The sequence below is a fragment of the Narcine bancroftii genome, chromosome 7, assembly GCF_036971445.1.
Source record: "Narcine bancroftii isolate sNarBan1 chromosome 7, sNarBan1.hap1, whole genome shotgun sequence".
In the NCBI taxonomy this organism is placed as follows: domain Eukaryota; kingdom Metazoa; phylum Chordata; class Chondrichthyes; order Torpediniformes; family Narcinidae; genus Narcine; species Narcine bancroftii.
In genome coordinates, this window is record NC_091475.1 from 211,182,307 (window position 1) to 211,194,869 (window position 12,563).

A 12,563-nucleotide genomic window follows, 5' to 3' on the forward strand; every position below is an offset into this window, starting at 1 on the left:
GTGTGATGGGACGGTGCGGAGGGAGCTTCACTCTGACCCCGTGAGTTTGTGATGGGACGGTGTGGAGGGAGCTTCACTCTGACCCCGGGAGTGTGTGATGGGACGGTGCGGAGGGAGCTTCACTCTGACCCCGTGAGCGTGTGATGGGACGGTGCGGAGGGAGCTTCACTCTGACCCCGTGAGCGTGTGATGGGACGGTATGGAGGGAGCTTCACTCTGACCCCGGGAGTGTGTGATGGGACGGTGCGGAGGGAGCTTCACTCTGACCCCGGGAGTGTGTGATGGGACGGTGCGGAGGGAGCTTCACTCTGACCCTGTGAGCGTGTGATGGGACGGTATGGAGGGAGCTTCACTCTGACCCCGGGAGTGTGTGATGGGACGGTATGGAGGGAGCTTCACTCTGACCCCGGGAGTGTGTGATGGGACGGTGCGGAGGGAGCTTCACTCTGACCCCGGGAGTGTGTGAAGGGACGGTGCGGAGGGAGCTTCACTCTGACCCTGTGAGTGTGTGATGGGACGGTGCTGTGGGAGCTTCACTCTGACCCCGGGAGTGTGTGATGGGACGGTGCGGAGGGAGCTTGACTCTGACCCCGGGAGTGTGTGATGGGACGGTGCGGAGGGAGCTGGACTCTGACCCCGGGAGTGTGTGATGGGACGGTGCGGAGGGAGCTTCACTCTGACCCTGGGAGTGTGTGATGGGACGGTGCGGAGGGAGCTTCACTCTGACCCCGGGAGTGTGTGATGGGACGGTGCGGAGGGAGCTTCACTCTGACCCCGGGAGTGTGTGATGGGACGGTGCGGAGGGAGCTTGACTCTGACCCCGGGAGTGTGTGATGGGACGGTGCGGAGGGAGCTTCACTCTGACCCTGGGAGTGTGTGATGGGACGGTGCGGAGGGAGCTTCACTCTGACCCCGGGAGTGTGTGATGGGACGGTGCGGAGGGAGCTTCACTCTGACCCTGGGAGTGTGTGATGGGACGGTGCGGAGGGAGCTTCACTCTGACCCCGGGAGTGTGTGATGGGACGGTGCGGAGGGAGCTTCACTCTGACCCTGGGAGTGTGTGATGAGACGGTGCGGAGGGAGCTTCACTCTGACCCCGGGAGTGTGTGATGGGACGGTGCGGAGGGAGCTTCACTCTGACCCTGTGAGCGTGTGATGGGACGGTGCGGAGGGAGCTTCACTCTGACCCCGGGAGTGTGTGATGGGACGGTGCGGTGGGAGCTTCACTCTGACCCTGGGAGTGTGTGATGGGACGGTACGGAGGGAGCTTCACTCTGACCCCGGGAGTGTGTGATGGGACGGTGCGGAGGGAGCTTCACTCTGACCCCGGGAATGTGTGATGGGACGGTGCGGAGGGAGCTTGACTCTGACCCCGGGAGTGTGTGATGGGACGGTGCGGAGGGAGCTTCACTCTGACCCTGGGAGTGTGTGATGGGACGGTGCGGAGGGAGCTTCACTCTGACCCCGGGAGTGTGTGATGGGACGGTGCGGAGGGAGCTTCACTCTGACCCTGGGAGTGTGTGATGGGACGGTGCGGAGGGAGCTTCACTCTGACCCTGTGAGTGTGTGATGGGACGGTGCGGAGGGAACTTCACTCTGACCCCGGGAGTGTGTGATGGGACGGTGCGGAGGGAGCTTCACTCTGACCCCGGGAGTGTGTGATGGGACGGTGCGGAGGGAGCTTCACTCTGACCCCGGGAGTGTGTGATGGGACGGTGCGGAGGGAGCTTCACTCTGACCCCGGGAGTGTGTGATGGGACGGTGCGGAGGGAGCTTCACTCTGACCCTGGGAGTGTGTGATTGGACGGGGCGGAGGGAGCTTCACTCTGACCCCGTGAGCGTGTGATGGGACGGTGCGGAGGGAGCTTCACTCTGACCCCGTGAGCGTGTGATGGGACGGTATGGAGGGAGCTTCACTCTGACCCCGGGAGTGTGTGATGGGACGGTGCGGAGGGAGCTTCACTCTGACCCCGTGAGTTTGTGATGGGACGGTGTGGAGGGAGCTTCACTCTGACCCCGGGAGTGTGTGATGGGACGGTGCGGAGGGAGCTTCACTCTGACCCCGTGAGCGTGTGATGGGACGGTATGGAGGGAGCTTCACTCTGACCCCGGGAGTGTGTGATGGGACGGTGCGGAGGGAGCTTCACTCTGACCCCGGGAGTGTGTGATGGGACGGTGCGGAGGGAGCTTCACTCTGACCCTGTGAGCGTGTGATGGGACGGTATGGAGGGAGCTTCACTCTGACCCCGGGAGTGTGTGATGGGACGGTATGGAGGGAGCTTCACTCTGACCCCGGGAGTGTGTGATGGGACGGTGCGGAGGGAGCTTCACTCTGACCCCGGGAGTGTGTGAAGGGACGGTGCGGAGGGAGCTTCACTCTGACCCTGTGAGTGTGTGATGGGACGGTGCTGTGGGAGCTTCACTCTGACCCTGTGTGTGTGTGATGGGACGGTGCGGAGGGAGTTTCACTCTGACCCTGTGTGTGTGTGATGGGACGGTGCGGAGGGAGCTTCACTCTGACCCTGGGAGTGTGTGATGGGACGGTGCAGAGGGAGCTTCACTCTGACCCTGTGAGTGTGTGATGGGACGGTGCGGAGGGAGCTTCACTCTGACCCCGGGAGTGTGTGATGGGACGGTGCGGAGGGAGCTTCACTCTGACCCTGTGAGCGTGTGATGGGACGGTGCGGAGGGAACTTCACTCTGACCCTGTGAGCGTGTGATGGGACGGTGCAGAGGGAGCTTCACTCTGACCCCGGGAGTGTGTGATGGGACGGTGCGGAGGGAGCTTCACTCTGACCTTGTGAGTGTGTGATGGGACGGTGTGGAGGGAGCTTCACTCTGACCCTGTGAGCGTGTGATGGGACGGTGCGGAGGGAGCTTCACTCTGACCCCGGGAGTGTGTGATGGGACGGTGCGGTGGGAGCTTCACTCTGACCCTGGGAGTGTGTGATGGGACGGTGCGGAGGGAGCTTCACTCTGACCCCGGGAGTGTGTGATGGGACGGTGCGGAGGGAGCTTGACTCTGACCCCGGGAGTGTGTGATGGGACGGTGCGGAGGGAGCTGGACTCTGACCCCGGGAGTGTGTGATGGGACGGTGCGGAGGGAGCTTCACTCTGACCCTGGGAGTGTGTGATGGGACGGTGCGGAGGGAGCTTCACTCTGACCCCGGGAGTGTGTGATGGGACGGTGCGGAGGGAGCTTCACTCTGACCCCGGGAGTGTGTGATGGGACGGTGCGGAGGGAGCTTGACTCTGACCCCGGGAGTGTGTGATGGGACGGTGCGGAGGGAGCTTCACTCTGACCCTGGGAGTGTGTGATGGGACGGTGCGGAGGGAGCTTCACTCTGACCCCGGGAGTGTGTGATGGGACGGTGCGGAGGGAGCTTCACTCTGACCCTGGGAGTGTGTGATGGGACGGTGCGGAGGGAGCTTCACTCTGACCCCGGGAGTGTGTGATGGGACGGTGCGGAGGGAGCTTCACTCTGACCCTGGGAGTGTGTGATGAGACGGTGCGGAGGGAGCTTCACTCTGACCCCGGGAGTGTGTGATGGGACGGTGCGGAGGGAGCTTCACTCTGACCCTGTGAGCGTGTGATGGGACGGTGCGGAGGGAGCTTCACTCTGACCCCGGGAGTGTGTGATGGGACGGTGCGGTGGGAGCTTCACTCTGACCCTGGGAGTGTGTGATGGGACGGTACGGAGGGAGCTTCACTCTGACCCCGGGAGTGTGTGATGGGACGGTGCGGAGGGAGCTTCACTCTGACCCCGGGAGTGTGTGATGGGACGGTGCGGAGGGAGCTTGACTCTGACCCCGGGAGTGTGTGATGGGACGGTGCGGAGGGAGCTTCACTCTGACCCTGGGAGTGTGTGATGGGACGGTGCGGAGGGAGCTTCACTCTGACCCCGGGAGTGTGTGATGGGACGGTGCGGAGGGAGCTTCACTCTGACCCTGGGAGTGTGTGATGGGACGGTGCGGAGGGAGCTTCACTCTGACCCTGGGAGTGTGTGATGGGACGGTGCGGAGGGAGCTTCACTCTGACCCCGGGAGTGTGTGATGGGACGGTGCGGAGGGAGCTTCACTCTGACCCCGGGAGTGTGTGATGGGACGGTGCGGAGGGAGCTTCACTCTGACCCCGGGAGTGTGTGAAGGGACGGTGCGGAGGGAGCTTCACTCTGACCCTGTGAGTGTGTGATGGGACGGTGCTGTGGGAGCTTCACTCTGACCCCGGGAGTGTGTGATGGGACGGTGCGGAGGGAGCTTCACTCTGACCCCGGGAGTGTGTGATGGGACGGTGCGGAGGGAGCTTCACTCTGACCCCGGGAGTGTGTGATGGGACGGTGCGGAGGGAGCTTGACTCTGACCCCGGGAGTGTGTGATGGGACGGTGCGGAGGGAGCTTCACTCTGACCCTGGGAGTGTGTGATGGGACGGTGCGGAGGGAGCTTCACTCTGACCCCGGGAGTGTGTGATGGGACGGTGCGGAGGGAGCTTCACTCTGACCCTGGGAGTGTGTGATGGGACGGTGCGGAGGGAGCTTCACTCTGACCCCGGGAGTGTGTGATGGGACGGTGCGGAGGGAGCTTCACTCTGACCCTGGGAGTGTGTGATGAGACGGTGCGGAGGGAGCTTCACTCTGACCCCGGGAGTGTGTGATGGGACGGTGCGGAGGGAGCTTCACTCTGACCCTGTGAGCGTGTGATGGGACGGTGCGGAGGGAGCTTCACTCTGACCCCGGGAGTGTGTGATGGGACGGTGCGGTGGGAGCTTCACTCTGACCCTGGGAGTGTGTGATGGGACGGTACGGAGGGAGCTTCACTCTGACCCCGGGAGTGTGTGATGGGACGGTGCGGAGGGAGCTTCACTCTGACCCCGGGAGTGTGTGATGGGACGGTGCGGAGGGAGCTTGACTCTGACCCCGGGAGTGTGTGATGGGACGGTGCGGAGGGAGCTTCACTCTGACCCTGGGAGTGTGTGATGGAACGGTGCGGAGGGAGCTTCACTCTGACCCCGGGAGTGTGTGATGGGACGGTGCGGAGGGAGCTTCACTCTGACCCTGGGAGTGTGTGATGGGACGGTGCGGAGGGAGCTTCACTCTGACCCTGGGAGTGTGTGATGGGACGGTGCGGAGGGAGCTTCACTCTGACCCCGGGAGTGTGTGATGGGACGGTGCGGAGGGAGCTTCACTCTGACCCCGGGAGTGTGTGATGGGACGGTGCGGAGGGAGCTTCACTCTGACCCCGGGAGTGTGTGAAGGGACGGTGCGGAGGGAGCTTCACTCTGACCCTGTGAGTGTGTGATGGGACGGTGCTGTGGGAGCTTCACTCTGACCCTGTGTGTGTGTGATGGGACGGTGCGGAGGGAGTTTCACTCTGACCCTGTGTGTGTGTGATGGGACGGTGCGGAGGGAGCTTCACTCTGACCCTGGGAGTGTGTGATGGGACGGTGCAGAGGGAGCTTCACTCTGACCCTGTGAGTGTGTGATGGGATGGTGCGGAGGGAGCTTCACTCTGACCCTGTGAGCGTGTGATGGGACGGTGCGGAGGGAGCTTCACTCTGACCCTGTGACGTGTGATGGGACGGAGAGAGATGTAGTCGATGTCCCTTTTCTGCTGATCTAAATTCTCAATCAGATATTCAATGCAGGAATCAACATTTCAAAAACAGAAGGTGTTCAATCTGTCAGGGATTGCAGGGAGAAAATCCATCAGAACCGTCCCCAGGACCCCATCATCCCTCCAGAAATCCCACAGGTACTGATGGGGGGGGGATTCAGCCTTGAGGTGGGCATGTTCCCCATGCACGGGTGAGGTCGGGTCCTGATGAAGGAGGGACTGGCGGTCAGGTCATTGAGGAGAGGCAGAGCTGGGCTCTGGAACCCCACTCCAAGGCCATGCCTCCTTCCATCAAGCAGCCCCCTCCCCGGGAGAAGTGGCAAAGCAGGTTTGTCCGGGGGGGGGGGGGATGGAGCCGAGGTTTGAAGCCCCCCTGCCCTTCCCCGGTGGCCCGGCCGCGGCTGGGAGAAGGGAGGCTGCCTTACCCGTGCTGTGGAAGGTGGGCATCGCGGCACAGCCGGGAGTGGCGGATCACCTGCCCCATCTCCTGGCTCCGGGGACCATGCTGGTCGGGAGGCGGCCGGGCGCTGCTCCGAGCCGCTCGGGGGGCGGCTTCCCCCGGCGAGGCGAGGCGGGGCGGGGCGGCCACTCGCTCCTCCACTATCGCGCATGAAAGGGACGTCCCCGCGGCTCAGGGCAGCAGTCAATGCTGATGGTGACCAGACCCAGGACCGGGGGGCGTTTATATATGTGGGGGGGGGGGGGGGGGGATGGGTGTGAGAGTGTGGGGGGGGATGGGTGTGAGAGTGTGGGGGGGGGATGGGTGTGAGAGTGTGGGGGGGGGGATGGGTGTGAGAGTGTGGGGGGGGGATGGGTGTGAGAGTGTGGGGGGGGATGGGTGTGACAGTGTGGGGGGGGGGATGGGTGTGACAGTGTGGGGGGGGGGATGGGTGTGACAGTGTGGGGGGGGGGGATGGGTGTGACAGTGTAGGGGGGGATGGGTGTGAGAGTGTGGGGGGGGGATGGGTGTGACAGTGTGGGGGGGATGGGTGTGAGAGTGTGGGGGGGGGGATGGGTGTGACAGTGTGGGGGGGATGGGTGTGAGAGTGTGGGGGGGGATGGGTGTGAGAGTGTGGGGGGGGATGGGTGTGACAGTGTAGGGGGGGATGGGTGTGAGAGTGTGTGTGGGGGGGAGTATGGGTCTGAGAGTGTGTGTGGGGGGGAGTATGGGTGTGAGTGTGTGTGTGTGGGGGGGGTGTGAGAGTGTGTGTGGGGGGGAGTATGGGTGTGAGTGTGTGTGGGGCGGTGTGGGGTATGGGTCTGAGAATGTGTGTGGGGGGGTATGGGTGTGAGTGTGTGTGGGATATGGGTGTGAGAGTGTGTGTGGCTGGTGTGTGAGAGAGTGTGTGGGGGGGTGTGGGATATGGGTGTGAGAGTGTGTGTGTGGGGGGTATGGGTGTGAGAGTGTGTGTGGGATATGGGTGTGAGAGTGTGTGTGTGAGAGAGTGTGTGGGGGGGTGTGGGATATGGGTGTGAGAGTGTGTGTGTGGGGGGGTATGGGTGTAAGAGTGTGTGTGGGATATGGGTGTGAGTGTGTGTGTGGCTGGTGTGTGAGAGAGTGTGTGGGGGGGTGTGGGATATGGGTGTGAGAGTGTGTGTGGGGGGGGTGTGGGATATGGGTGTGAGTGTGTGTGTGGGGTATGGGTGTGAGAGTGTGTATGTGTTGTTTCTGTTACTGCGGTTGTGTCTGTGTGGTTGAGTGTGTGGGGGAATGGGTGTGAGAGTGTGTGTGAGTGTGCTTTCTCAGTGAGTCTTTGTCGTGAGGGTTGGTGTGTGTTTGTGTTCGTGTGTCTGTATATTCATATGGGTAGCATTGTGCGTACATGTGTGTATATTCGTGGATTGCATAGCGTATGTGTGCTCTCTGTATGTTGGGTGCAGGTGAGGTGTTCTGGGAGAGGTGAGGGATGGGGGTGTGCTGGTTGTGGGTGGGGGTGGGGATGGTGCATGAGGTCATAGACAGATAAGCCTTGGTGGCACGGTTCGTGTAACAATGCCATGACAGAGCAGCAACCTGAGTTCGAATCCTGTGCTGTCTGTCGGGCATTTGTAAGTTCTCCCCTGCCTGCGTGGGTTTTCCCCAAAGACTCCAGCTTTCTTTCCCCTCTCCCTTCAGAATGTACTAGGCTCGAAAGTTAATTCAGGTGTAATTGGGCTGCATGGGTTTAAAGGTCTGGAATTGGCTTCTACCGAATTATAAGTAAAACCTGTAAAAAATTTAACGAGCTGGAAATCTCAGCTCCGATTGGAACCTCAGAGAAACTCTCAACAAGACAGACGGCGTCTGTGGAAGGAGAAGCAGAGTGATTGGTGGTCATCAACAGTAATCGTTGACTCTCTCTTCTCCACAGATTCCTCTTCACCTGCTGAGTATTTCCAATAGATTTCAGGATTCCAGATTTATTGTCAGAGAACGTGCACGACATCACATCCAACCCTGAGATTCTTGTTTCTGCGGGCAAGGCAGAATTACCATTAATTGGTAGTGAAATAAAACTATACACAGTGTAAACAAACTGCAATTCAGAGAGAATTTAAAAAATCAATAAAGTCCACAAGAAAGAGTCCTTAACTGAGTCCCTGATTGAGTTTGTCATTGAGGAGTCTGAAGGTGGAGGGGGAGCAGCTATTCCTGAACCTGGTGGTGCGAGTCTGGTGGCACCGATACCTCTTTCCTGATGGCAGCAGCGAGAACAGAGCGTGTGATGGGTGGTGGGGATCCTTGATGATCGCTGCTGCTCTCCGACGGCAACGTTCCCTTTAGATGTTCTCGATGGTGGGGAGGGTTTTGCCTGTGACGTCCTGGGCTGTGTCCATTACCTTTTGCAGGGCTTTCTGCTCAGGGATTCCCGTAACAGACCATGATGCAGCCGGTCAGCACACTTTGCACCATACCTCTCTAGAAATTTGCCAGGGTTTCTGATGTCATACCAAATCTCCACAAACATCTGAGGAAGTAGAGGTGCTGACGTGTTTTCTTCACGATGCCGTTGGTGTGTTGGTTCCAGGAAAGATCCTCTGAGATGGCGACTCCCAAGAACTTCAATGTGCTCCCCCTCTCCACGTCTGATCCCCCAATGATCACTGGATCGTCCACCTCTGGCTTTCCATTCCTGAAGTCAACAATCAGCTCTCTACACTAACCAAACCACCATTGTGCTTTTACCTTTTTCCCGAAGTAGCAGCGGCCAATCCTAGAGGACACCTGTACAAGGTGAAGAGAGGAAAGTTGAGGGGAGATGTCGGGGGAAGGTTTTTAACGCAGGGAGTGGTTGGAGTGCTGGAATGTCTTGCCGGGGGTGGTGATGGAGGCTGGTGCAATAGGGATATTAGAGACTCTTAGACAAGCCCACGGATGCAAGAAATGTGGAGCTCAGATGTGAGGGAGGAAAGGGTTAAATTGATATGGAGTCATTTTACATCAGGGGCCAAAGGGCCTCGGCTGTGTTGGAATATTCAAGGTTCCTTTACTCAATATCTCTCCAACGGGCAGTCGAGGCCCAGGCTCTGTGGAAATTGAATACAAAGGATCAATAGATATTCAGAGAATCAATCAATAGAAGATCAGGTGCTGAGACAGATCAGCCATGATTTAATTGATTCATGAAGCAAGCACAAGATTGAATGTCTGAGACAACATAGAACATTACACATGGTACAGCCCCTTCGGCCCATGATGTGCCAACCTATATAAACCTACTCAACAATCTAAAGTTTCCCTCCCTCGCACCCATAACCCACTATTTTTCTTGCATCCATCTCCCTAAGAGACTTGAATGTCCCTCTTGTTCAGGCCTCCATCACCACCCCCGGCCACACATTCCAGGTCCCCACCACCCTCTGTTTGTAAAAATGTACCCCTGATGTCTCCCCTAAACTTTCCTCCCTTCACCTTGAATCGGAATCAGATTTATTGTCATGAGCCACGTACTTCAGAACAAGGTGCAAAATCACTAGGAATTTCAGTTCCCTATCTGATGGCAGAGGGGAAGAAGCGTCTTTTGTAACACTGAGTGTGTGCAAATCAGTAGTTCTCAACCTTTTTCTTCCCACTCACATCCCACTTTAAGTCATCCCCGTGCCATCGGTGCTCTGTGATCAGTAAGGGGTTGCTTAAGGTGGGATGGAGGTGGGAAGGGAAGGTTGAGAATCACTGCTCTAGACCCAATTATTACTAAAATATTTGGCTTGAGAAAAGTTGCCATTGGCCCATTTCCTTTGGAGTTCTGAAACCGTGCACATAACAAGTCCGAGGGACAATTAAAACAGTGGTTTTCAAACCTTTTCTTTCCACCCCCATCCCACCTTAAGCAATCCCTTACTAATCAGAGAGCATTGATGGCCTAGGTTTGAAAACCAGTGTTATAGACCATCGAACATTCCATCTCTGTGCCTACCAATGGAAACCTACTCCACAATGTAACCCAGTGACCTCCTCTTTTATCTCTACTCACCTTTAACCATGAAGGTCACATTCAACTCCCCTTTAGAATATACTGAATGAACTAACCTTAGCACTTTTGCACCGAGGACCAGAGAACACTTTGTCGGGTTGTACTTGTGCAGTTGAAGGTCAATACACTTGACTTGAGAGAGTTATGGGCAGAGGTCGGGGTGGTTTAGATGGTTAAGTAGGTTTCTATAGGTCGGCAGGACAGCCACCAGGTAGATGAGATGCTTGGCATTCCGTCTCCGTTGAGCAGGGAGCTGGCTATGACTGGGCAAGGTGGTGGTGAGACCACTTGGAGTATTGCGCACAGTCCTGGGCACCCAGCTGTAGGAAAGATGTCAGGAAGCTGGAAAGAGCATAGAAAGATTCACAAGGATTCACAAGTACATTCCCAGGACCGAAGGCCCCCGAGTTATAAGGTGAGGCCGGACAGGCAGCAGATTTTCCCCTGAAGCATTGGGGGCTGAGAAAGGATGTTAAGGGGCGGCACAGTTGGGCGTAGCGGTTAGCACAACACCTTTACAGCGCCAGCGATTGGGGTTCGAATCCCACGCTGTCTGTAAGAAGTTTGTACGTTCTACCCGTGTCCACGTGGGTTTCCTCCGGGGGCTCAGGTTTCCTCCCACTGTTCAAAACGTCCCAGGATTTGTAGGGTAATTGGGTGGCACGGGCTCGTAGGCAGGAAAGGCCTGTTACTGTGCCGTTGTCTAAATTTTAAAATATTTAAAGAAGGCTATTCAGCCCTTCACTACTGCACCATGGGTCATTCATGTGACCTCAGCACCCTTTTAAAATATTTAAAGAAGGCTATTCACCCCTTCACTACTGCACCATGGGTCATTCATGTGACCTCAGCACCCTTTTCCTCCTTGTAAATATAAGGGAGTGGCACAGAGAAGGAGTGTGTCTTTGAGGCTTTGGCTCGAGGGGCTTAGGCGAGCAGAGGCTGAGGAGGAGCGTGCTGGACTAAAGGTAAGACATTCACAGTTAATTTAATACACATGTGTTTATTTTTTACTTTGTAAGATGTGAAGAGAAGGAGGAAGGATGAGTGTGAGGGCAGTTTTCTGCTCTCAGTGTCACACGCGGGAAGTCATGGAGTCTTCATGTCTCCCGGACATCCACCTGTGCACAAAGTGGGCTGAGCTGCAGCTTCTAAGGGACTGAGTCAGGGATCTTGAGCTGCAGCTCGATGACCTCTCTCTGGTTAGGGAGAGTGAGGCCATCACAGACAAGGAGTGTGGCCTGAGGGATCAGGTCAAGGAACTTGAGCTGCAGCTCGATGACCTCTCTCTGGTTAGAGAGAGTGAGGCCATCACGGACAAGGAGTGTGGCCTGAAGGACCGGGTCAAGGAACTTGAGCTACAGGCAGGCAAGAGCTACAGGCAGGCAGGTGGTCACACAGGGGCCATGGGAGGAGGGGCAGTGGGTTACCGTTAGGAGGAGGAAAGGGAGGGGTCAGGTTCATGTGCAAGCACCCGAGTCTGTAATCTTCAGAAATCGGTACTCCACCTTGAGTACTGAGGAGTGGGATAGTCAGACTATGGTGGGCAGAGTTGTGGTGTCAACTTCTGTGACCCAGAAAGGTAGGGATAAGAGGAAAAGGGCTAGTTATAGGGGATTCAATGGTTAGGAGGACAGACAGAGGTTTTTGTGGACATGGTAAGGAAAACCAAATGGTGGTTTGCCTCCCTGGTGCCAGGATGTGACTATGCGCGTTCAGAACATCCTAAAAGGGGAGGGTGAGGAGCCTGAGGTTGGGTACATGTTGGTACCAATGATGTTGGAAGGAAGGAGGAAGTGGTCCTGCCGAATGAGTATAGGGAGTTGGGTAGGGAGCTTAGAAGGAGGACCACTAAGGGAGTAATTTCTGGATTGCTTCCTGTGCCAAGTGACAGTGAGGGCAGAAATAGAAGCAGGTGGAGGTTAAACATGTGGCTAAAGGGGTGGAGTAAGAGAGAAGGTTTCAAGTTCTTGGACGACTGGGACCTTTTTTGGGGAAGGTGGGACCTATACCGTAATGATGGGTTACATCCTAATCCCAGAGGGACCAGTCTCCTGGCAGGGGCATTTGCTAGGGTTGTCGGGGGGGGGGGGGTGGGGTGGGGTTAAACTAATATGGTTGGGGACAGGGTTTCAAGTTAGGCAGGACAGCAGGGTGAGGGTTTGTTGGCTAAGGAGACATGTTTGAATAATTTGAGGGAGGAAAAGCAGGAAGTAGTAAACAGATGTTGTAGTGAAAATTGTGAGAATGGTAGAGAGGAGGATATGCAGAAGGATGTAGGAGATCCCTGAGATGTATTTATTTTAATGCGAGGAGCATAGTAAGGAAGCTGGATGAGCTAAAGGTGTGGATTGACATGTGGCATTATGATGTTGTGGCCATTTGCGAGACGTGGTTGAAAGAAGGTTGTGACTGGCAGTTGAATTTTCCAGGATTTTGCTGCTTTAGATGTGACAGAGTTGGATTAAGAGGGGGAGGTGTGGCATTACTTGTCAGGG

The 12,563-nt window shown here is 57.0% G+C and overlaps 1 protein-coding gene across 5 annotated transcripts in view; it reads right to left on the reverse strand.

Moving 5' to 3' along the window:
• LOC138739666 (cGMP-dependent 3',5'-cyclic phosphodiesterase) overlaps positions 1 to 6,311 on the reverse strand; it is a 284,647-nt gene extending 278,336 nt beyond the window's left edge. For all 5 annotated transcript variants that reach the window (XM_069892183.1, XM_069892180.1, XM_069892182.1 and 2 more), the window contains exon 1: positions 6,037 to 6,311. In XM_069892183.1, coding sequence (XP_069748284.1) covers positions 6,037 to 6,095 — 59 coding nt within the window. In that variant the 5' untranslated portion in view covers positions 6,096 to 6,311. The remainder of the gene's footprint in view (positions 1 to 6,036) is intronic.
• Positions 6,312 to 12,563: the final 6,252 nt, after the last annotated feature.